General features: G+C 42.1%; 1 protein-coding gene across 2 annotated transcripts in view; it reads left to right on the plus strand.

Annotated features, from left to right (window-relative positions):
- The first annotated feature begins 5,776 nt into the window (after positions 1-5,776).
- HMBOX1 (homeobox containing 1) overlaps positions 5,777-26,094 on the plus strand; it is a 52,747-nt gene continuing 32,429 nt past the window's right edge. For both annotated transcript variants that reach the window (XM_054383582.1, XM_054383583.1), the window contains exons 1-3: positions 5,777-6,249; positions 8,694-8,779; positions 20,002-20,112. In XM_054383582.1, coding sequence (XP_054239557.1) covers positions 5,783-6,249; positions 8,694-8,779; positions 20,002-20,112 — 664 coding nt within the window. In that variant the 5' untranslated portion in view covers positions 5,777-5,782. The remainder of the gene's footprint in view (positions 6,250-8,693; positions 8,780-20,001; positions 20,113-26,094) is intronic.

Genomic DNA, 26,094 nt, shown 5'->3' on the forward strand with positions numbered 1-26,094 from the left:
ATGGTGATTTTAAAATGGCTGATTTACTTAACTGCTTTGTAAATTGAGCTTTAAACTGAGTAAGTTTATTAAAATATTTTAAAAGGGAAAAATAACTGAAGCCCTGCTAAAATAACAGTTCTAAATGATTTTGCTATAGTTATTCGTTAAAATGGAGACTGTTGATGGTGTTGGAACATGTTCAATAATATCATGTTTTGCAATATTTGTTTTGGGGTTTTAATGGAAAATTCCCCATTCCTGCAGTTGGTTTTAGTACATAAAACTCACACAGAAGCATTGTTTCTAGATCTTATGGTTGTGTAGAAAAGCACATGGCAATGTGTTCATAATCAGGAAGACCAGTAAAAAGTATGTGAGAGGCAAGTATAAGCAAGGCAATTTGTACATCTGCACATGACATTAGTGAGAGCAGCAGTGAGATACTGTATCTGGTTTTATTGTTCTTATCTTTTAAGCATAGAAAAATTACACAGCAGTTGTCTAAAGGATTGAAGGGCCAGAAGAATCTTTGCATGGAGTTTGGGTTGTTTGGTTGTTTTTTTTTTCAGACTGCCAACTTTTTTTTTCAGTTACTTTGTTAGACATAGGACTTAGTTTGACAGTAGGCTAGCTACTCTTGGGTTGCTTTCTGCAAAACATTTAAAAGCAGTCCATAGATTAACAGGATTCTGTACAATCATGGAACCCTTTAGGTGTGAAAGGACCTTTGAAAGCCATCTAGTCCAACTTGTTCTGCAGTGACTAGGGACAACTTCAACTAGATCAGGTTGCCCAGAGCCCCATCAAACTTGACCTGGAATGGTTCCAGGAATGGGGCTTCTACCACCTATCTGGATGACCTGGGCCATCTCTGCTTGTCCTGTCACAACAGGTGCTGCAAAAAAGTCTGTCCCCATCTTTCTATAGGTCCCCTTTAAGTATTGAAAGGCCACAATAAGGTCTCTCTAGAGCCTTCTATCCTCCTGGCTGAACAACCCCAATTCTCTCTGCCTGTCTCCGTAGCAGAGGTGCTCCAGCCCTCGGATCACTTTTGTGGCTTCTGGAACTCACTCCAACAGGTCCATGTCTTTCTTTTGCTGAGGACACCAGAGTTGAACACAACACTGCAGGTGGGTTCTCACTAGATGTGTCGGTGTGAGCTGAAATTCCCCCCCCCCACCAACAATAATCAGGCTAGCTCAGTCTGGAAGCAAATGAAGGCTGTATTTACAAGCAGAGTCTAAAATCTACGACGAAATGCAATGAATATGTACAAATATACAAAATTCACAACACTTACAAATATATACAATCAACAGAAAAGCACAACCGATCTCCCTTTGCTTCCCCCCAAGGGGACCCTCCCAAAGGGGCCTCCCTCTCTCCCAGGAGCTTCCCCCCCAGACCCCCCTGGACAGAGAAGCACAGTTAGTTAGAGCAGAAAGTTGTTAACTTAACTGCCAAGGTCAGTACGTGTTATCTTCAGCCAGAAGAGAAGAGGAAACAGCAGCCAGACAGCCCAGCAACTGCCCCCACTGCCGAACGCAGAATGTGCAGAGTGCCTACTTTGTTTTGGGTAATAGTTCTTAAACATTTCTATCTATCCAATGGAAGTGTTTAGAACAATCATTATTTTGCTTTCTTACACCCAATAGTGACTTATTTACATTCTTTCACTTTCTCTGTTCTGAACTTTGCAAGGAAAAATTAAAAAGACAGTTTCAAACCATCACACTAGATCTCATCATAGGGGCAGAATTCCTTCCCTCAGCCTTCTGGCCACACTGCTGTGCGTGCAGCCCAGGATGTGGTTGACTTCAAGGCTGCGAGCCTTGAATGAATGAATGAACCCATTGCCAGCCAGTGTTCTGGTTTTGATTCACCAGAACCCCAATCCTTCTCCACAGGGCTGCTTCACTCCCTTCATCACCCAGCCTGTATTGATAATGAGTATTTCCCTGACGCAGGTGCAGAACCTTGCGTTTGGCCTTGCTGAACCTCATGAGGTTCACACAGGCCCACTTCTACAGCTTGTCCAGGTCCCTCTGGATGACATCCTGTCCACAAGTGTCCCTAACTGAACCACTCAGCTTGGTGTCATCTACAACCCTTACGAGGATACACTCGATCCCACTGGCTCTTACCAGTGAAGATGTCAAACAGTACTGGTCCCAGTACTGAGGGACACCACTTGTGATAGATTTCTATCTGGACATTGAGCCTTTGGACCATCACCCTCCCATGGATGGGACCATCCAACCAATTCCTCATCCACTGAACAGTCCATCTCTCAAATCCATATCTCCAGTTTAGAGAGAGGGATAATTTGGAGGACAGTGTCAAAGGCTTTACATAATTCCAAATAGATATCATCCACAGCTCATAACTCGTCCACAGATGTGGATCATAGAAAGCCCCTGGATTGGTCAGACGGGACTCATCCTTGGTAAAGCAAATCACCTGTCTTAAATCCCCTTCTTGTCCATCATATGTCTTAGCTGAGCTTCTAGGAGGATCTGTCCCAAGATATTTCCAGGCACAGAGACAACACAAGTTGGAGATCATTGAATATTTTACTCTATGGCAGAGGGTGGCCCTTGTTCAGCAGCTTTTGCATCCCTGTGATTGAAATTATTGCTCATGCACTGTGGATCTCTACTGCATCAAAGTGGTACAAACTGGAGGCTAGGTCACTTTCCCACTTGCAGCTGCCCATGGCAGAAGATGAACTATTTTCTCTTCCATCTAAGAACAGTGCAGTTCATTATGTGTAATTTAGTAGTAATTTACTAAGGGATACTTAGGATTCACTAAAGGATTATGTGTAATTCACTGAAGAAGATTAATTTGGCCTGAGAACCCAGATCTAGAAGCTCAACCATGACATTTTAGACAAATTAGGAATCGCACCCAAGTTTTAAGGGAATGACTGACCACAGCCATGACCACAAACTGCTGCAGGATGTTCTGTGTGGCTCAACATTTTTTAATCCATCTGGGGAGCCTTACTGTTGTCAGGTGCAAGTTTTTTGGTTCATAGGGCTAGAAGGACAAAAAGTTTGGGTTTCCAGGTCTGTGACAAGAGGAAGATTAAGCTAGAGGAAGATAAATCTAAAATATGTTTTAGAATTCTGTTGAAGAGTCAGTAAAGTAGGAATTTTGAGTAGATGGATGGGGTTTATGGTTCATCAAATTCTCCAGTTCAACAAAGTACTTGAACACATCAAACTTGTTATTGACAGGTAAATGATCCAGGAAATGGTGACACTCAAAATGCAGATAAGAAATAGCAAAGAAGGGTTGATTCTAAGTAGGGCAAGCTGTCAAATCTAGTAAAAGCCATCTCAAGGCCAGATGTCTAAGATGAAATTCTCTGTATTGAAAACCGTGCTACTTAGAACTGGCATGGGGACTGGAGTTTGTGATGTGAGTCAGTAAGTCAGCGTGACACTTCACAAAGCTTGGAGAGAAGGACTGAGCAGCCCTGCCTCCTCCAGCACCGAGGCCAAACCTAGAACACAATGTCTGTCCAAATGCTCCTTGTCAAGCTCTGAACGTCTCTGTCTGAGATATGACTCCAAATTTTAGTTGTTACAATTCCAGTCAGTTGCTAGTCTGATGCTGCATTGGCTGCTGTGTCCTCCTTTTAGTAGAATAATCTAGGTTCTTCTCTTTTTAAAATGGCTTGTACGTTTTCAGTAATCAATTTTCCAAAGGACAGCACATTCCTGTTGGACTGAAGTACTTAATACAGTTGTTGTCCGTCTGTCTTCTCACAGTCATTTTCTTGGATGGTAGTCATACCCTTGCATTGACCTCCTGCTACCTTCTCCCACATACACACTGTTGAAACAGTGAAAGGGCCTCAGTAGTTGCTTAATGAGGCCAAAGAGACGAGCTTCTTCTCTTTCCTGTATTTTCCTGCTGCAGATACCATTTGTGTGGATTCATGCATCTTGGCTTTGTGGCACTGTGTCTGTGCCACATCTGTACAGCTACGCTCTAGCTACAGCTGTACTAAGCAAGCACATTCTCCATGCTTGTTCTTCATCCCCAAGGCCACTTGACAGTCTTAGCCTTGAAGCTGAGTGGCTGCATCCACACAGAGTGTTTGTGGTCTCTGCTCTGAGCATAATCTTGAAAAATTGGTCAGGAGTGCACTGGCTGTGCTGGACTCAAACTGTGTCATGGACAGAAAGACCATCAAATCCAACTGTGAAGTCCACCATTAAAGCATGTCTCTCAGCACCACATCTACATGTCTCCTAAATTCCTCCAGGCATGGAGACACATCCTGTTACAGGGCTTGACAACCCTTTCAAGGAATCCATTTCTCATCATATCCAACCTAAACACCCACAAAACCTATGGGTTTGGTTCACTGTAATTCATATATATGAAAACAGACTAAATAGAACAAGTTTAAGTTTCGTCACTGTGACTTCTGTTAGGGACTTTACTGTGCTAATGCAAAAATGGAAATGAGAAGTGATCTTCAGAATTTGTGAAGAGACATAGGGAACCCTGTTCCCAGAAGCGTAATCATGACAGCTGTCATCCCTTTTCTGATCTTCATAGGGTCCTTGGAATTCTTATTTGACTTTCCTAAGGCTGCTGTTTGTCTCCTCTCACTTGTAGGGACAGTACATTAGCTCTGTCATGTCTCCTGGAGTTTGAGTGATCTCTTCACCCTGCTCTCCTGCAGAAATTGTAATAAACCCTTGACTTGTAAGAAGATTCACAAGAAGGATGTAAAATGCCTTGATCTCTTTGCCAAGTTCTGTTTGCCCTCCATCTGCCATCCCTTCTTCTCAAGAGTTTGAGTTCTGAAGGAGGTGATCTTGCCATTTGTATGCCACTTATATCTGTAATGAGGAGACATAGGAAAGAAATGAGATTAAGGAAGCATTTTGGGAATTTTCAGTTCAATTTCTGAGCTTTACAGCAAATACACGTTCATTGTTCTGACACATCAGGAAGTTTAGGAGTTAAAAATGCTTTGATGAGCCACCATGATGATTGAGTTACATGAAATCCTGCCTTTGGAGGGGAAAAGGCTGTAGACTTGTTTCTTTAAATGAAAGCTCAGTAGTAATTGGATGTTCTGCACTTCCTTTTTAGGGCAGGTGACAACATTCCAGGTTCAAAAGTTAGTAACTTCAGAAATGAGACTTCAGTCAAATCAACTTTGGTCCTACAGGCCACTAGAATTTCCGCTAGGTCTGTTTTTATCTTCTTCTTTTCAAGGTAGCAACAAAAAACTTAGGGCAACTTGAACTTAAGATTCAGAAGAGCTGAGGTTCATAAATCTCGTGTCACCACTGGTTCAGACTTCTTCAGGAAAACTCAATCTCTTGCCTCAACCTGACAGTTTCGGAATCTGAGATCTCTATTTGGTGGTTACTTAGCAACTGGCAAAATTTTGTCTGAAATCAAGTTGCATCCTTGATTATGGAGAAGCCACTGTCTTTGTGGCAGAGGTTTATCAAAAACAAAAGGATACTAACTGCAGGTTTATCATACAAGGTGTAGGGAATGCTGGTAGAAGAGAGAACTTCTCTTGGAGCATTTGAAAGAAAAGAAGCCTTTCTGCTACACAGGGAGACTAGCATTCATGGGAGTTTGCCTGCTGGGCTTGTTGGAGGTAGACTATTGGGCTGTCAGCTTTCATGTGTGTCTTAAAACTTTGGACCAGATCGGTCTTTCCTGCATGTGAGGTCCTTTTTGCGTACCACAGAGAACTATTGAACTGAAGTATTTGGTTTTATTTTTTTACCTTATTTTCAGCCTGCTGGAAACCATGTCTCACTACACAGACGAACCAAGATTTACCATAGAGCAGATAGACCTGCTTCAGCGCCTGAGACGTACAGGGATGACCAGACATGAAATCCTCCATGCACTGGAAACCTTGGATCGTCTCGATCAAGAACATAGTGACAAATTTGGAAGAAGGTCTAGCTACGGAGGTGGTTCCTACAGCAACAGTACCAACAATGTCCCAGCATCTTCCTCTACAGCCACAGCTTCAACACAGACCCAGCATTCTGGGATGTCCCCATCACCGAGCAACAGTTACGACACCTCCCCACAGCCTTGCACTACTAATCAGAATGGGAGGGAGAGTAACGAGAGGTTGTCTGCATTCAACGGGAAGATGTCGCCTACCCGCTACCCACTTGCAAACAGCTTGGCTCAAAGGTCATACAGTTTTGAAGCTTCTGAAGAGGACTTGGACATTGACGACAAAGTGGAGGAATTGATGAGGTTAGTAGAAGGTCTCTGTAAAAAATTTGGGAAGTCAGACTCAGAAGTGCCTCAGAAGAATTCTGCATGTTGAAAGACTGCTGTAGTAGTGGTAGGCATTACCAAGGAAGCAGGAACTATTGGGGTAGCTATTCCCCCATTAGTTCCCTGATGGTCGCTATCTCAAGACCTTTTAGCCTTGTGTAATCAACCTCTATCCATGTCTGGTGATCCCACAGTCTCTCCTAGTGTTGAAATATTTTCTCCCATGCTGTGTCAGTGTGAGCTGAAATTCCCCCTCCCCCTGCCCTGACAATAACCAGGCTAGCCCAGTCTGGAAGCAAATGAAAGTTGTATTTACAAAGCAGAATCTACAATCTATGATGAAATGCAATGAATATGTACAAATATACAAAATTCACAACATTTACAAACATATACAATCAATAGAAAAGCACAACCGATCTCCCTTTGCTTCCCCCCAAAGGGGCCTCCCTCTCCCAGGAGCTTCCCCCCCAGATCCCCCCTTGGACAGAAAGCAGAGTTAGTTAGAGCAGAAAGTTGTTAACTTAGCTGCCAAGGTCAGTGTGTTATCTTCAGCCAGAAGAGAAGAAGAAACAGCAGCCAGACAGCCCAGCAACTGCCCCCACTGCAGAACACAGAATGTGCAGAGTGCCCCACTTTGTTTTGGGTAATAGTACTTAAACATTTCTATCTATCCAATGGAAGTGTTTAGAACAATCGTTATTTTGCTTTCTTACACCCAATAGTAACTTATTTACACTCTTTCACTTTCTCTGTTCTGAACTTTGCAAGGAAAAATTAAAAAGACAGTTTCAAACCATCACACATGCTGTACCAAAAATTGGTCTTGATCTTAGCACACTCATTTTCTGTCCTATTCAGAAGACTTCACATGACTCCTCATGCACTACTTTATACCTCTTGTGTGTTCTTCCATATATAGGGGGAGAAGAGAATCAGCTTGGTTAATCTTTTCCACTGGGATCTGCAGATCATGTATGTTATCTGTTCATAGTCTGTGGCAGGGGCTGGGATCTGTAGTCCGCAGGTTGGTGTAGGAAAATACAAATAATGAAGAAGAATCAGAAGTCTTCAGTGAGAGCCAGCTGACAGGTTTTTTTCCTAGACTGACCTTCCTTTACTTTTAGCAGCTTCCTTTTACGATTATGGCCAGGATGAAAGGAGGGGATTATACCACTGAGGATGAAAGTCAGAGTCAGTGGGCTTGATAGCAAAAAGAAATATGAGGAAAGGCCAAATGTCTCAAAACAGTTTTGGTCATTATATTGGAATGTCTTTTTTTCCCCAAAATTACAACATTTATGAAGCACTTATGAGAGAACTTGGATCCATAAGCTCCAGGGTGAAAATATGTTTTAAATAGTTTGGAGATGTAGGGTAAAGGCATGGCTTTTGAAGGAGAGGATTAGGGATGAGCAGTAAGAAAAGCCAATCAACCTGTTGGCTGCAGGATAACAGAATAAGGCAGGAAGGTGGTGAGTATAGCAGAATGCAGGAGTTCCATTGCTGAAGTTTAATCATTCCTTGGAGTTTTTGGTTCCTGTGCAATAAGTCTCAGGTAAAGCTTTTACTGCTTGTTTAAGCTGAAACTACTTTTATTTTCAGGCATGTGAGAGATGAGTTTTGGGGACAGAAATGAAAATGAACCCACAACAAAGCATTTATTTAGTGTTTACATTTGCAAGCTTGAATCTGCCTGCAGTGCTGCTGGGGCAGGAGGGGAGATGGTGAAGGGAAATTGCCAAATAATAAAGCCTAATAAAATCTGTTTCTATTTGTCTGCCCTTCTCAGAGAGGAAGAGGAGGGGAAAGTTTACTGAAATTTGCTGCCTATCACAGTCCCTTTCAAGCACATTTTTAGCCTTCTGAACTATCTCTGCATGCCTTGTAAAAATCATACAAAGGCTTTAAATAATTGGCACTTACTCATTTAGTGGAAGCTGTGGACTAGGGAAGTAGGGGTTGGGAGATCGGTGTTGCAAAATCTCCACTCTTTTGGATCTTTTCCTTAAGGCTAGAGATAGTCTGTGTATGAATATTCGTTTGTTTAGTTAACCATGCACACCCTGCTATCTGTATTTTTGTGCCTCACTTTTATGGCTGAGTTTTTTTATGCTGGCATGAGAGATTTATTCATCCCTGTGTAATGAAACTTTGTACAATCCGTATGGCAGTGCTGCACCTAATATGAATTATATAGGACATGAGTCATCCATTCTCCTCTTGCTAGGGTGCTTTGATCAGACGTGACACTTGTTAAAAGAAGTGTCCACCAGTGAGGCACTTGGACCGTTTCAACACCTGCCTTCCCCACTCCTTGTCCCCATAACAAAGGAAATGAAGCCATTTTGCATCTTCAAAGTGTACTTCATCCTGGCTGTCTCTTTCTGTGTTCTTTTGGTTGTTTTTTGTTTTGGTAGGAGGGACAGCAGTGTGATAAAGGAAGAAATCAAAGCCTTTCTAGCCAATCGGAGAATTTCCCAAGCAGTTGTTGCACAGGTAACAGGTAAGAGCTCAAGGAGTTCTTTCTTCATTTTGGGAAATGGTGTCTGAACAGCCTATCTGTGCACAGCACAGATGTTGGAATATTGCTTGGCTTTCTGCATTGCAGTGCAGATCTGTCAGCTTAGTCATGATAATGTATGCCTTTGATTTAAGACCCATTGTCCCGCACATCATGAAACTTCCCCAGTGAATCACTTCTATTTTGTGTGTGTGTGTGTGGCTTGTGCTAGCAGATTTTATTTTACAGTCTTATAATAAGCCCAAAGTTCTTAACTTAAAATGAAAACAGTTTTCCTTAATTCTTAAATTGTTTGTTGAGTATGGCAAATAGATGTGTATCTGCATCTCTGTGTGTGGGGAGAGAGAGATATAATATGGATTTATGTTATCAAATATATATGAATAGTCGGAAGACATAGCAGTAGTTGGTATCTGCATATCCAGGAGTCAGATTTTTATGATAGTTTGAAGTTTCTCAGTCACTTGCCTTCAAGTTATAATTAATGAACATCACATGGGAGGTTGAGGGGATGATCATAACAGCTCAGACTCTACCTAGAAGAAGAAGTAGTTTTCTCTTTGCCCTCTGCCCTGTGCCTTCTCTCTGTCATGTTCAGGATGAGTGAACAGGCTGCAGTGATATCACTTCTTCATTGGGTGTGTTTCCAGAGCTTTACACAGAGAGTGGCATGGGGTGCTATTAGTTCTTCTCACGCTACTATTCTAGAACAGCTGGTAGCATAGTTAAAAGTGATGGAATCATACAGGTTGGAACAGACCTTTAAGATTATTCAGATTATTAACCCAGCACTGCCAGGTCACCACAAAATTGTGGCCCTCAGTACCACATCTACACAGCTTTTAAATCCCTCCAGGGATGAAGACTCCAACACTTCACTGGGTAGCCTATTCCAGGGCTTGGCAACCCTTTTGGGGAAGACATTTTTCCTAATATCCAACCTAAACCTCTCTTGGCGCAACTTGAGATTGTTTCCTCTTCTTGTGTTGCTTGTTACTTGGGAGAAGGGATGAACTCCCAGCTGACTCCAGCCTCCTTTCAGGGACTTGTAGAGAGGGAGAAAGCCTCCCCAGAGCCTCCTTTTCTTCACGCTGGACACCCTCATTTCGCTCAGCTGTTCCTCAGAAGACTTGTGCTCTAGACCCTTCACCAGCTGGGATGAAGACTTGATGATAAAATACAGTTGTCTCAATCCCATATTACACCTTTAACACTTACCTTCATTCAAGCTTGTGTTAAAAAAAAATCCTGAAATAGAGAACTTTTAAGGTTCCTTGATAACTAGGAATACCAAAGCCAGCAGGAGGAAAGTTGTTCTTTTGTTACATTTTTCATGTTTGAAATGTCATGAAATCCCATCTGTCCAGGAGATCTGGGTTTGCAGATGTACTAGCAGTTGAGGTAGGGAGGTAGAAGTGGGTGCTCGAGCCATGGAGACAGAAATTCCTTCCACATTTGTACCTTCTCTTGTGTGATCAAGAAGGCCAGTGGTATCGTGGACTGCATTCAGAAGAGTGTGCACAGCAGGTCATGGGAGGTTCTTCTCCCCCTCTTCTCTGCCCTAGTTAGGCCACATCCAGTTCTTGGCTCCTCAGTTGAAGAGAAACAGGGAATTACTGGAGAGAGTCCAGTGGAGGGCCACAAAGATGCTGAGGGGTCTGAAGCATCTCTCTTACAAAGCAAGCCTGAGAGACCTGGGTCTGTTTAGCCTGGAGAAGAGAAAACTGAGAGGGGATCCTCTCAATGCTCATCGGTATCTAAATGGCAGGGATCAAGAGGATGCGGCCAGACTCTTGCCAGTGGTGTCCAGTGACAGGACAAGGGGCATTGGGCACAATCCAGAACACAGGATTTTTTTCTTTGAACATGAGAATAAAATTCTTTCCTTTGATCTTTCCTGAGGGTGCCAGAGCACTGGAAGAAGCTGCCCAGAGAGTCTGTGGAGTCTCCTCTGGAGAAATTCCCAACCCACCTGGATGTGATCCTGTGCAGCTTTCTCTGGGTGACTGCTTTAGCTGAGGGATTGGATGAGATGATCTCCAGACATCCCTTCCAACCCCCCACCATGCTGGGATTCTGTGATCTTAGGCAAATTACTCGTCCTTCCTTGGTTTCAATTTCATCTGTAAAATGGTGAGATTAACATTTTGTGTGACTAAGGAATGTTATTAGCCTTATCAGACGTTAGCATTAGTACTTCAAAAATTAAATGCTGTGTCTAGTTGCTTAAATTGTACCTCAACTCAGGTTTTCATAGTTAGTGGGTCATTCCCCCACATTCGTGCAGTCCTTGCCTGAATATAGTCCTAGTGTAACTCATCTTTCATTTAGCCTCTGTATATCAATCTTCACATCCATCAGCACATCAAACTGGCTTCCCTTTCAAGAGAAGTAATGCAATGAGGGAAAAAATTGCAGAAGAATAGTCTTTGCAAAATAAGCCAAAATTTTCCTTAGATAGTGGGACTACTGCAGGCAGACGGTAGGAAGGTCAAGACCACCCTCTTCATACCTGATCATTTTTCTCCTTCCATCCTCAACCTGTTTTCTTGAATTTCAGACATCGAAGTCATTAAGGTGACATTTAGCTTTTGTGAGCTTTCATTGTTTGCCAGGCTGTACCTCCTGTGAGGAATCCAGAATGCACTCACACAATGATCAGAGAACGGATTTCTAGATGTCTCTTTCGAGCCTGTCAGTGGGACAGAGAATGAAGGCTGAAATGATGGCACTGTGTTATGATCTTGTTTTCAAGCCAAATCAAACCAAAAACAGGTAGATGTGAAGATTAAATGGTTCCATCCTTTTGCATCCAACCCAGGAGTGTTCCCATGGACCTTTCGAATAAAAGAAAGTGATGTTTTGCATGTGATGCAGTTTCTCAAGCAGAGGTAGCTGCAAAACACCAACCTCTTCCTCCCAGTACCCTTTGCAGCTGAACTGTGTCATCCTCCATATGCTTGGTGGGAAGGTCTGTTGGAGCTAATTAATTTTTAAATATAACACATAGCCATGTTTAAGCAGATGTGTAGTACTTATGTGCCACTACTAAGTACATAGCTATGGCTTATCAGAAAGGAATAGTAAATTTCAAAGAGATATATGAAGGGACCAGATTAAAGAGTGTGCTCAGCATTACCAGGGAGAAACATCAGCTTCCTTTCAAAAGCACAGTGTGGTGAAGAGTGACTGAAAATAGCTCAGGGCAGAGATCCAGAGAAGAAAGTATGTGTCCTAACACTTCCAGAGTTGTCTTAGGCCTGATGAGTGCTAGCTGACTTGTATATTCTTCAGATCTGTCCAACATCTCTTTCCATTCAACTGCAAAACGTATTCACAAGGAAGGCCTGGAAGGTATTTTTGGTTCATTAAAAAAAGCAGTTTCAATAAACAGCTTGTAGAATGCGTGATCCTAAATGGTATCATCTCAGTATTTACAGACTTAGCCTTACTGGTAAAGCTGTTCTGTAAATCATTCAGTAAACAAAGAGAAAATAGATAAATAAAATCCAGAGGGGTCAGTAGCAGATGGCTTTGGGGAGGATTACAAGACTGCAATGATACTCTTATAGAATGCCTCCAATGATCCCTACCTCAGGGTACTCTTTATTATATTAAACAACAAGGAGGAACCCTGTGCTGGCCAGCACAGGGGCTTGTGAAAGAGGGCAATTCCACAAGAACAGATCACCATACCACAGTGGCTGGTGTGCTTACAGCCTTCCTCACAACTTGACAGAGTACAAGCTTAGCAAGCTGTTTCTGGAGGCTGTAATGCAGATGTTGGGCATATCTGACGTGCCCATTCACTGGCTACCACCCTGCACCAGCTGGGAAGTCTTTGTTTAGCACTTGAAATACAAGCAGAATAGCGTAGCCTTATCTTTTAGCGTTTATCTCTTCTGTCCTGGGAAATGAGACAAGAAAGAAATGAAAAAAGTTGTCTGGCTCTGTCCAGGAGTCTTGTTTGGTGTGGCTACCCATGCTGTCAACTTTTTGCTTTTATTCTCTACCAGTTTCTTTACTGTAAAAAAAAAAATGTGTGTGATGGGAAGGCCGAATGGCACAGCGTGGAAAGAACTAATAGTCCATCTGAGCAGTGTTGTTAGGCCTTTAGCTAGGAATCTGAAACTTTGCTTCCTTGTCTTAATTACAGCTGTGTTCAAAGTTGGCCAAATTGGACAAGTGATGAGCTCTGGCTGAACCATTGTATTTTCATGTCTTGAAGCTGCAGGTCTTGGATTAGCTCATCAGAGAGCGTAATGTTTTCCTGGTGCTTATGACCATACTCATCCCCATCTTCTTGTGTCCTGTCCACAGTGCAGGAACCTCTGCTACAACTTCTGTCTCTTGAAACTTCTTCAGGCCACTTGGGATTTTGTTCAGAAAGATCTCTCTCCTTTTTCTCATCATAATTCTAATATGGCAATGAGTTTAGAGAGTACACATTCCAGCATCAGCCACAAAGCCATTGAGCAGCCTTGCCTTTAGAGTCATAGAAGCATTTTGGTTGGAAAAGACCTGTAAGATCATCAAGTCCAACCATTATTTACAGACTCTGCAACTGTAAATGGCTTTTTCTTTTGTTTTTATTGCACTGCAGTGCAAGGGGACAGGAAGGGATACATGAGAGAAGAATGCAGAGTTGAAGATTAAAGTCCAAGTTTTGCAGTGAACAACTTTTTAGGCTTTCAGTCTGTCTTAAAATTACCAGAAATTTGAAAAGTCATTTAGACAGGAAAAATTAAACCTGGAAGACATTCTATAGGGCTGCCCAGGGTACTGACAGAAGAGGGCAGGTTGGAAAATAGTAACAGAGTATTAAATGGTGCTTGAAAATAAAGAAATGATTGATAAGAAGCAAAAAACTTACCATAACACTTATTAGTGCTGGCCCTAAATACAGGAGCTGCTTTTTATAGAAACTTTTTTAATGGTGTCTGTAATAAGATAAACAAGAAGCACTTGGGATGGGCTCTGTATAAATAATCTCTTACTGATAAGAAAAATGACAGTATAAACAGGAGCTAATAATAGTTCCTGCTGAATTTCCTATCTTGTTATTTGAAGCTCCTTTTAACATAGCTGCAGCTTACCCAGGGGTAGGTATTTAGCCCTATATGTGGTAGGTGAGATGCCAGATTTTTATCCACGATAATTTTAAGTCATGTGCTGCAATTTGCTTTAATTGCCACCAGAATTGTATCTGAGTACCAAGTAAGTCGTGGAATAGCTAACACATAGAACTTTCCAGTGTGCAGCTATGCTGAACTTCCCAATTACTCTGCTGGTGCAATTCAGCCCTGTCCTACTGCCTCTACCTTAATTGATATGAGATCTTCAGGACTTTGTGTTATATTATGCTAAACACGCACATCATCTAGCACTGTGGAGGGCAGCCTTGAATCACTGCTGTAACATAAATAAAATCCCTTAAGGTTCAGAACCTACACACAGGGATGCTGAGCAAATGCAAATACAAAGTGCAACTTAACTAGTTCCATTGTGAAGAGAATTCAGAAAATTACTGAATTATTGATCGTCCAAAATGGCAAGAAACTGGATTCTGAAAACCATTTTCCTTCCTCTTTTTTTTTTTTTAATGCTCATGACAACAGAGGAAATGATTTGTTTTTCTATGATTTTGATCTTTGCAGGTTTTCTGTAAACAAGCTTTGCTAATCTCCCAAATTGATAGATGTCCTTTGCAAGCACGTATTGTATGAATCTAGGACATTGCTTACAAACTGGAGAATTAAACCACAGTCAGTTACTTTCTTCTCCAAATCTGACATATTCCAGGTGCTTCTAAAAATCTCTTCTGAAAGCAACATTAAAGAAATGCAAAGTAGAGTCGCTGAGCAAATACATCTGTGAAGGTGAAAACCAGTTACCAGAGACTTGATGAATACTAGTTCTAAGGGTTATGAGTAGATTTCTACTGCGTGTAACAGTTGCCTTCTCTTGATGGTGTATTTTGCCATTTCTTTTATGTTTTTGAAAGGGAAACTTTCTCCCCAAACATCTGTTGGAACAGTGGGGCAGGCCAGAAGAACTCCATTTTGTTTATAATTAGAAAGTGTAACTTGCTATGGGAAAGACCAGGGTGTCACACGTTTAGCATTTCAGAGAATCACAGAATGGTGGGGTTGGAAGGGACCTATGGAGATCAACTAGTCCAAATCCCCTATTAAAGCAGGGCCACTCAGAGCAGGTTAACCAGGACCATAGCCAGGCAGGTTTTGAAATCTCCAGAAAAGAAGACACCACAGCCTCTCTGAGTAGCCTGTTCCAGTGCTCTGTCACCCTCGGAGCAGTTTTTCTCTGTGTTTAGATGAAACTTCTGTGTTCCAGATAGTGCCCATTGCCCTTCGTCCTATCACTGACCACCACTGAAAAGATTCTAACCCCATCCTCTTAAGTCCCACCCTTTGATATTGATAAGCATTGAGAAGATGCCCTTTTACGCTTCTCCAGGCTAAAGTGCCCCAGGTCTCTCAGCCTTTCCTTGACAGACAGATGCCCCAGTCAACATGCTCCAGTTCCCTTGTCATCTTTGCAGTCCCCCGCTGGACTCTCTCTCTAATAGTTCCCTGTCTCTCTTGAACTGGGGAGCCCAGAACTGGGCCTAGTACTCCACGTGGCCTTACTAGGGCAGAGGAGAGGGAGAGGAGGACCTCCCACAGCTTCCTGGTGACACTGTTCTTAATAACCCCAAGCGACCTTTGGCCTTCTTGGCCGCAAGGACACATTGTTGGCTCATGGGGAACTTGTTGTCCACCAGGATTCCCAGGTCCTTCTCTGCAGAATTGCTTTGCAGAAAGTGAACCCCTAATCTGTCCTGGTGCATGGGGTTTTTCCTCCCCAGGTGCCGGACTCTACGTTTGTCCCTGTTGAACTTGAATTTCTCTATAATCTTTTGTGATTGCTGCTTCCTTTTCCAGTATTTTCTGTGTGAAAACTAGCTGTGCTCCTTGCAGTGCATCCATGTTCGTGGTGATGCTGAGCTCAGAGTATGACAATGTTCCCTGAAGTCCTGCCCTGCTCTGGCAGGGGGGTTGGACCTGATGATCTCTTGAAGTCCCTTCCAACCTCTAATATACTGTGATACTGTGAAGTCCATGGTTCAGTCTGAGAGTGAGTTTCCTCAAGGCAGCTGGATTTTCAGTGCTGCAGAGAATTTATTTCATTAATCTGCTGCTGGCAGCAGGATGACTTTTTTTTTCCTCCCATGCCAGTGCAATTTCCTAAAGTAGCATGATTACAGATGATGTGACAGGATGGTACTGATGGTAGTAGTAGTCATTGTCCCGATGAGTCAACTGTGTAAAACCCATTTGAGATGCAAGAAACTCTGACATAACAATTTTAGTTTTGTTTTGTTTTTTTTTTTTAATCGAAAGGGGCTTTGTGATTAAGACACTGTGCTAGAATTTAGGAGATCCTGGGTCAGTCTTTCTCTAAATGACTTTGCATGTCTTGAAGCAGTCAGACTCTCAGAGTATACATTTTTGGAGCCTCTAAGGCAAGCTGAGGTAGATGACAGATATCACATCCTGGGCTGCAGCAAAAGAAGAGTGGCCAGTAGGTCAGCGGAGGTGATTCTGCTGTCTCTGCTCTGGTGAGACCTCACCTGGAGTATTGCATTCAGCTCTGGAGCCCTCAGCACAAGAAGGACATAAACCTATTGGAGCGGATCCAGAGGAAGCCACAAAAATGATATGAGAGCTGGAACCCCTCTGCTGTGAGGACAGGATGAGAGAGTTGGGGTTGTTCAGCGTGGAGAGCAGAGGGCACCAGAGAGACCTTATTTCAGTCTTCCAATACTTAAAGAGGCCAGTAAGAAAAATGAGGACAATCTTTTCAGCAGGACCTGGACAGAACATGGGATGATGGTTTTAAATTAAAAGAGGGTAGATGTAGACTGGATATGAGGAAGAAATTGTTTACACTGGTGGCAAGTAAGACACTGGTCCAGGTAGCCCAGAGAGGTGGTAGGTGCCACATCTGTGGAAACCTGCCAGGTCAGATCGGATAGGGCTCTGAGCAACCTGATCAGAGGTCCCTGCTGACTGCAGGGGCATTGGACTAGATGGCCTTCAAAGATCCCTTCTGACCTAAAGCATTCTGTGATGCTATGATTCTACTGTTTTGTATCTTAAAAAGAGGAATGATGTAAATAGAGGAAACCATTAAGAAGCTCCACTCTCCTTACAGATCTCTGATACAAGCCAAGAGAATAATGAAAATACGTAAGCAATGGAACTTTAAAGTGTCTTCTAGATGTCATGCACTACATTCCTATAGTAAAAACCAAGCTCAGCTGCCTAAGCCATAACTGACATGTTTATCTGGATTTGCAGAATTGCTGTAGAAGTCTCCTAGCCAAAGAGCCAAATGGGCTAATGCAGAAAGTGTTGTGGTCTCCAATGCTATTCATGAGATCCCTCAGTCAAACAATAATGTAATGAGAATTTGTAGTGCCCTTGTTGAATCTCTGTGTGTTGGTGTCCTTTACAAAGCTCCATTTTACAGAAGTGACTATAAAGTTTGAGACCTCACAGTGAGTCAGATATGGGCATGGCAAGACATGGCTTGAATCTTTTGGCTCCTGGACATTGTGTGAAGTAGATAACATTTGTGCATTCTGAGAGTATCAGGCAGCCTCTTGTGCAGAATTTGGATTTTCCACTATATAACTCTTGTTGAAGATACTTAATCTCTATTTACAATTTTTTATCTAATTATGCTTTGCATTTCTATCTTCTGTTGTCATCCAAACACTCCACACTCATTCACTGCAGTAAACTGTAGCAAACAAGTAAATATATGGGGCTGTTTGATTAATAGGATCCATGCAGCCAAAAGCAGGGCATGAGGCACAAACATTCATGTGTCCACAGTGCTGTGTTAAAAAAATGGCTTTTCTAAATCACAGTAGTCAGTGAAGAGCTGCAAATTTTCAAAACTTGATCTTTTCACTCATGTTCAGGCATCTGGGTTGCATGTTTTCAGGTAGACTGAAGCCTTGGTTAGGGCTAGAGAGTTTTGTTAACTTACAGACACAGAATGGTAGGGGTCAGAAGAGACCTCTGGAGATCATCTAGTCCAACCCTTCTGCTAAAGTGGGGGCACCCAGAGCAGATTCCCAGGATCTTGTCTAAGCAGGTTTGGAATATCTCCAGAGAAGGAGACTCCATAACCTCTGGGCAGCCTGTTCAGTTTTTGGGCACCCCCACAAGAAAGAAGTTTTTCCTCATGTTTAGGTGGAACCTCTTCTATTGTAGTTTGTGCCTGTTGTCCTATCACTGGCCACCACTGAAAAGAGTCTGGACTCATCTTCTTGACCCTGAACCTGTACATCTTGAAAAGCATTGATGAGATCCCCTTTCAGTCTTCTCCAGGCTGCAGAGGTCTCTCAGCCTCTTTGTTAAGAGATATGTTCCAGTTTCTTCATCATCTTTGTAGGCCACTACTGGCCTCTCTCCAGTGGTTCCTTATTCTCGTGAACTGGGAAGCCCAGAACTGGGCCCAGTGCTCCAGATGTTGCCTTTCTTGACCTACTTGACTTACGTTGACTTCTTTTGCTTTTAATTTGTGTGCTTCAACAGTTATTTGATGCAAGCTTGGCAGATTCTAAGGTTTGTGTTTGGCTGAATAATTTCACTCCCCTAGTAATCTAAACTTAATTGTATATCCCAGTGTGGGCCTTGAGGGTAGTTGACTCTGGACTACCCCAGCTGTTTTCAAGTTCTTTTAAGTTGTGGAGCAAAGGTAGTCTCTGGGAGCAGGAGTGTTAAGAAGATAAATAGACATGTGGGAAAGAAAACCAAAGCTGGGTATGTTCTGTGGGCAGAGCTCTGGTGCACAGCAGTAAGCTTCTGTACTTGAAACAAAACACACCTATCCCTTTTTCCCAGGACAATTAAAACTTCATAGGCTCTGAATTCCTGTGTGAGGAAAAACAGTTAAGAACATAAACCCAGTGGTTTAAAAAAATCTTGTTGGAGTAAACCTACCTGAATATGATACCTGAGAGTCAAGTTTAATCATTCTGAAGTGAACTAGCTTCAGTGTTCAACACAGAAAACCCCCAAACCCATAGTAAAACCTTATACTAGAAGAGGTGAAACTACAGGGGGGGTGTTTTTCATGAGTTAAACATGATTATGAGATCTTATAAAACATTGACACATCTCAAGAGGATAGAGTTAGGCTGGTTTCAATGTGCAAACCTGCCTTCCACATGCCTCAGTATTATCACCAAGCAGGTGGTGGCACAGGTGGTGTTCAAGAGTATTGTTACTTGGAGCACCTCCTAAAACTTTAGTTCTCAGGAGAGTTCAGATACTGTTAACCCTTTCTCTTCACTGAAGAATCTAGTGGAAAGCACAGGAAGTCCTTCTACCTGAAGTCCTGCTTTAGTTATACAGCAAACTATTTTTTTTTTATATTTACCCATGAACCTTCAGTTCACCTCCTTGTACACTTTTAAAGCTCATGCTTTATTTAGTTCCACACTTTCTAATTACTTCTTTTCCCTTTCTGCACTGATATTTCATTCATTGTCAGCCTTTGGAAATAGCTGTATTAACTTTTAGGGCTTTCCCTCCTTTTGCTATTTTCTTTAAAATCTCTGGACCTTTTTGTCCATAATATTGCCAGGGTCTTGCATGAATCCTGCTTTGTTGACAGATAGCTGCCTTTTCTGTTTTGTTTTCTGGCCATTGTTATAGTGGCTGATAAATGGCTTGCTCCATTTATGGGCTGATTTCATCTATATCACACAAACTGGTTTTGTTTATCTCCCTTCTTACTCATGTGTTGACTGGTCATGATCTCTTAACTATCATTATTTATATATAATAGTAGGTAAGGGAGTTGTTCCCATTTCACAGAAGAAGAAATTTAAGCATCATGGAACCTGTGGTGAATTCAAGTCATTGATAGATTTGGCTTCCCAGTTTGCACCCTCTTTGCTTGTGTGTTGATTCTGCTGATTCCAGGATGTACCTTGACTGCAGTAGGAAATAATAACAGGGACAAGTTAAAGCAGTTGGGGGCAAGGAGGGGAAGCTTGAACTCTTACTTTTTCTGTGATTAAAACATTTTGAGTTCCTGGGCTTTGTAAAACAACACCTTTTATCAATATATAAACCATTATAAATTGTTTTGTTTGTCTGGTTTGTTCTCTTTTTTTACAGGTATCAGTCAGAGCCGGATCTCCCATTGGCTGTTGCAGCAGGGGTCAGACCTGAGTGAACAAAAGAAAAGGGCATTTTACAGATGGTACCAGCTTGAGAAGACAAATCCTGGTAAACAAATACAGCCTAAACGTTTCCTGATGTTTTGGTATTTTTTAAAAGAAGCATTTTGTCACTAGTTTTTATTATCACAGATAATTTCCTTCTTGATCTTATGTCCTGTATTCCCTCTGATCAATGTCCTTTTTTTAGGAGGGTAGGGTCTCTTCCCACAGGTAATTAAGTGATAGAACAAGAGGGAATGGCCTCAGGCTGCAACTGGGTATGTTTAGACTGGACATTAGGAAAAAAAATTGCACAGCAAGAGTGGTCAGGCATTGGAATGTGCTGCCCAGGGAGGTGGTTGAATTCCCAATCCTGGATGTGTTTAAAGGTGTTCTGGACGTGGTGCTTGTGGATGTGGTTTAGGGGTGAACCTTGTAGAGTGGGGTTGTCGGTTGGATTTGGTGATCCCAAGGGTCTTTTCCAACCTGAATGTTTCTTTGATTCTGCATCAAATCTGCACTTCTGCTTTGCAGCAAATAATTTAGAACCGACTTATCCATAACTGACTGTCCGGCTCCTCAGTCTTGGTTGCTTTCCCTGTCATCTCACTGCTAGCTGACTTTGGGAATCAGAAGGAATCAGTGAAGTCGTAGTCAGCTAACATGAAGTATGTTGCAAGGCTATTCAGAATGACCAAAGAGAAAACATTAATAACAGCTACATAATGTAAAGTTGTAGCAAAAAGCCCACGTTTTGGTAGAGAGAAACTTAAAGATAACTTCACAGGGGCTTGGGTTGCATCTCAAGCTCATGAATGGAATTGAATCATAGAATTGTTTAGATTGGAACAGAAATTTATGATCATCAAGGTCAACTATTTACACATACAGTGCCAAATCCACCACTAAAGCATGTTCCTCAGCACAACATCTACATATCTTCTAACTACCTTTAGGGTTGGGGACACCCACTGTCCTGGGCATCCTGTTTCAGGACTTGACAACCCTTTTCATGAAGAAATTGTACCTCCTGTGCAACCTAAACCTCCCCTGGCACAATTTGAGGCTGTCTCTTGCCCTGTCACTTGTTACTTGGGAGAAGAGACTGCCTTGCTTCTCCTTTCTGGGAGTTGTAGAGGGTGAGAAGGTCTCCCATAAGCCTCCTTTTCTCCAGGCTGAACAATCCTAGTTCCTTCAGCTGCTCCTTATAAGATTTGTTCTCTAGACCCTGACGGTTACAGAGCTAAGTTGAAGATGGGACACTCAATCCCTCCTGCTTCTTCACACCTTAAAATAGATCTTAAATATAAAAGAGAAGTAAAGCTCCTCGTTATCTTCAACTAACCAGCAATCTCTAAAATCACAGTTGAACTAATTTCCTTGCATTGTTCTTCTCCATAGATTCTGTTTGACCACAGTTCTCATTTTTCCCGTTATTGGTTTTATTGTAAAGATGAAAATATTTACATTCAATTTCCTTTAAACAATGGCATGATTAAATTAACTGTAGTTGTTTTAAGGAATTTAAGACTCAGGCTCTCTAATGTGAACTCGGCTTCAATATTGAGAATTCTATTAAGAAAAATTACAGTGAAAACAAATCCTCCAAACTTCTGCTCTGTGTGTAAGCTGAAAATCAAGAGGCTCCAGCTGTCAGTTGGCCTGAGAATACTTCAGCTTAAAATTGGGTGGGTTCTGAATGACAGCTGAGCCTGTCCTCTCTGTTAATCATCTAGAAAATGGTTTAAAGAATGAACATGCCAAGGGTTGTAAGGTTCTGGCAAGCTTGCAGGGGGTCCGCAAGAAGCCTTGATGTTGCAGAGTCTGGAACTGGGACACTAAGGATCAGTGAAGTTAATGGATACAACTGTTCAGTATTAGCTGCTTTGGAAGGCTCAAGTTGTACCCTACAAAGTAACTCTCAGCCATGGAAAGGTTGAACTCCAACATAGTGAAGAGAACTAGAGATTTTCTGGAACATGTGTTTTGGAAAAAATACTCCAAAGCCCTCTCCTAATGATGAAAACTTGTGGGGACTTTCCTATAGTCATGCATCTTTCCCACGCTGTTTGGGGCTGTTTAAGAAGTATTATTCTGTGCTGTGATAAGAGAAGCCTTGTCAAACTTAGCACTAAAATCTTTACTTCTCCCTCTTAACCTTCTTTCTTTCCCCATATCCACAAGCTAACATCTTGTGTGTCCTTTGTGTGTCCCTTGAGAAGGGCCTGAGGAAGGAACACCAGCAGCACCGAAGGTTATGGCTTACACTGAAATTATTTGACTTTAACCTCTACTTTTCTGACAAGTGTCTTGCTGAGCTCTTGCTCACTTTTCTTTTTATACACATGGGAAAATTTCTTATAAAGTACAGGAATGTGTCCAGGTGGGTTTTGAAAGTCTCCAGAGGAGACTCCACCACCTCTCTGGGCAGCCTATTCCAGTGCTCTGGCATCCTCAAGGAAAACAAGTTTTTCCTTAAGTCTAAGTAAAACCTCCTGTGTTCTAGTGGGTGTCGGTTGCCACTTCTGTTACTGGGCACCACTGAAATGAGTATGATCCCATCCTCTTGCTGTCCACCCTCTAGCTGTTGATAAGCATTAAAAAGATCCCCTCTCAGCCTGCTCTTCTTCAGGGTAAAGAGTCCCAGATATCTCAGCCTTTCCTTGTAGGAAAGCCTCCAGTCCCCTTGTCATCTTTGTAGCCCTTTGCTACAAAGGACTCTGCAGTAGTGCCCTGTTTCTCTTGAACTGGGAAGCCCAGAACTGGACCCAGTAATCCAGATGCAGCCTAACTAGGGCAAAATAGACCTGGTGGCCACACACTTCTTCATGCACCAGAGAATACTGTTGGCCATCTTGGCCACAAGGGCACACTGCTGGCTCGTGGTGAATTTGTTGTCCACTAGCACTCTCATGTTCTTTGCTTCAGAGCTGCATTCCAGCAGGTCAACCCCTAACCTGTGCTGGTGCATGGGGTTATTCCTCACTAGGTACAGGACTTTACACTTGTACTTGTACTTCATAAAGTTCACCTCTAGCCAACTCTCCAGCCTGTCCAGTTCTCACTCACATAAAGAGCAACTCTACCATCTCATCTTGCTGGTCTTTCTTAAAAAGTGTGTGGCTATCCATGAGAGCATCCCAGTCATGGAAGCTGTCACACTATGTCTCTGTAACTGCTATGAGATCATGGCTCTGCAATCACACCCACACCTGGTAAACAGGCATTTCAGAGAGGTAGTTGAGTAAGGTTTCCCTGGAGGGGTGCAGGAGGATTCACCATAGTCATACACATACTTTGGGTAGTTGGCCTTCTTGCTCTCTGCTTAGAAGGAAGCTAAGGCATATTTGCTGCTGTTCTGGTTGGCCTGGCCAACCATCCTGGATGGGATGGCATGAGCATCTCTTCAAAGAAAAGATCTTATACAGCATTTTAAAGAAGTTTAAAAAAGGCAAAATGGCTTCTCTGCCTATGCCAAGCGATTATTTGGATGCACCTAAATGCGTTTTAGAATGAAATAACGTTTGATTTCACTTCAGAAGCTGAGGTGATAGGAGGAACCCTCAGTTTTCCTGTAACTGTTGGAAAACTCTATTTGAGGGAAATGGCTGTGTCATTTATTGTAGGATAATCCACTGCTTTGAATTATTTCCATCGGCTATATTGCAGGTCAGACTGGCTAGCCAAGGGATAGTTAACACACATATGTGCAGGTGTACACAGAGTATTAAGAAAGGTATTAACTTTATCCAATTTGGATTTAAATTGCTGCTAAAAAACCAAACTGGAGCCCAAGTTTTGGATACTCCTTCAATAGTATCCTGTGATTAGTAGACTTGACTAGCTGTTCTGCTGCCTTTTTTAATCTCAGAACATGAGGAAATCAGTAGAGCCTTCTGCCACATTCACAAAGCAGTGCCATCCCTAGAGTCTCTAGAGTGTAAAAGATTGTCCTTCTTTGAAGAAATTTAAGAGATAGAATGACTGAAATGTCCTTATTTGCTCACTTACTGGGAAGTGACATTTGGCTTTCTCTTCTCATATACCCCATCTTTTCCAATTCCAGCTGCTGGGCATAACATCTCAATCCTCCTCCTCTGAGTGATTGGGTCAGGTCAATCTGTGCAGAGCACCTACATGTTTAAGTGAGGTCTTTGGGCACTTCAAGTTTCCCCATGCCTTTAATTTCTTATTTTGGAAAATTGTACGTCCATTTTCTGACTGAATTTACATATTAGTAGAAAGAAACCTTGCTTAAAAGTCAGACAGTTTTAAAGGAGTAGGACACCAGATATAATCAATTTATCGTCTATAAAGAAAGAACAGTTGTTTTGTGAGAGGACTGAAAATTCCTTGGCTCTGCCACTTTTTCTGTACTACTCTTAGCAAGTTATTTCACCACTGTACCTTTCATTCCCGTCTGCTATGTAAAGTTGAGGTCATTTTCTTGTGCATGACTTGCCTGCCTTGCCTGTAAGGACCTCACAGCAAGGACCATCTTTTACTTTGCTTATATATTGCACCCAGTTAAGTGTTTATAATAACGTAAGGGACAAAAGATGACCTATAAATACATCAAATGAGATTTTATTTTTCTTTTTTCAAAAGCAAAAAGGTGCTCTATCAGTTTAAATCATCTACAAGCAGTCCTGTGTCTGCTAACCAAAGAACTTCATGTTGTGGAGACTTAGGGCATTCAGAAGATGCTGCTGTTGAGAAGTTGGTCTTATACAGAAGAGACTCAGCAATTCCATCATGTTTATTATTTGCCAGTTTGCCTTGGTCTCTTGAATATACTGTTTGTTGTTTGCTTGGGTTTGATTGCTTAGTTGCATGTGTGCTTTCTATATTTCTCCTGTCTTTGGTGGTGAGTATTCAGGCAATAGCACTCTGGAACACTGCAAAAGAAACAAGTCTCATGGAATGGAAAACAGCCCATTTTTCCAACTTTGTGCAATTTCTTGATCAATGTTTTCCTGGTAGGAGTGATGTTGGAGTTAACAGCAATGGTGTGAATTCCAGTGTACTAGTAGTTAGTTTTTCTGGAAAGAGTTGCCAATTAGGGTGAAAAGCAGGGGTTTTTGTCAAAGGGAAGAAGTTAGTGCTAAAGGCTAGTGTTTGGAAGGTCTTTAATCCAATTAATGGGGATGATTTTCATTTGGATCAGACTTTTTTATTTTTTGGGGCAGGCACACATCTCTTGTGTTTTAAAGAGAACCAAGAGCATTTTGGCAGTAGATAAATAGTGTATGTTTCAGAAGCCAGTATATGAGTGCATAGATGCCTACGATATACTGATTTTTTTATTAGTTTTTTTTCATAGCCCATGGGTTTTAAATAAATAAATATTTTTACGTTGGTAGTTGTTAGCCTGGTCAGTGTGGCTGGTGCTGGGCCTTGTTCAATGTGAAAAGTTTGTTATTGAGTAACTTCAGCATGTCTTTGGCCTCAGTGTATCGCAAACTGAAGCTGACACCTAGAAATGATGTGTTGAAGTTACAGATGGATAGAGCCTGCTTCCATTTAGGCTGGATATTTGTTTCTGCCAGTCTTCTGTAATAGGAAGGCAGCCGTGGTCACCTTGGAGAAAGCCATGTGCTCTTCCTCCTTGAACAAAAAGGAAAAGAAAGGTAGTTATTATCAAGATATAGCATCTCCCCTTGCAGTTCTTGTTTAGCTATAAGAGAAGAGCCTACCAAAAAAACCCAGAAAACCAAACCCCCAAATCAAGGGCTGGATATCCCACAAGATTTGTGGTGGAAATTTATTGTTGATGATTTACTGTTTTGCAGAGCTGCAGAGAAAATAGAGCCCGCTCTGATCCTTTCCATCCATGGAATGAGCTCTTTGGGGAACCTTTAGCTGTACAGGCTGCCAATTCAAATCTACCCTGACTTGGTAGTAACTGAAAGGTGTTTATCATGTGATCTCAGGTCACTCTGGCTGAAAATAAAGTGTGACATCTGTTCTTATCAGTATAATGTATGATAGGTACATGCTGCAAAAGCTTGCTATTAAATGAGTTTTTGAATCTGGGAGATGGCTTGAG

The sequence above is a fragment of the Indicator indicator genome, chromosome 9, assembly GCF_027791375.1.
Source record: "Indicator indicator isolate 239-I01 chromosome 9, UM_Iind_1.1, whole genome shotgun sequence".
In the NCBI taxonomy this organism is placed as follows: domain Eukaryota; kingdom Metazoa; phylum Chordata; class Aves; order Piciformes; family Indicatoridae; genus Indicator; species Indicator indicator.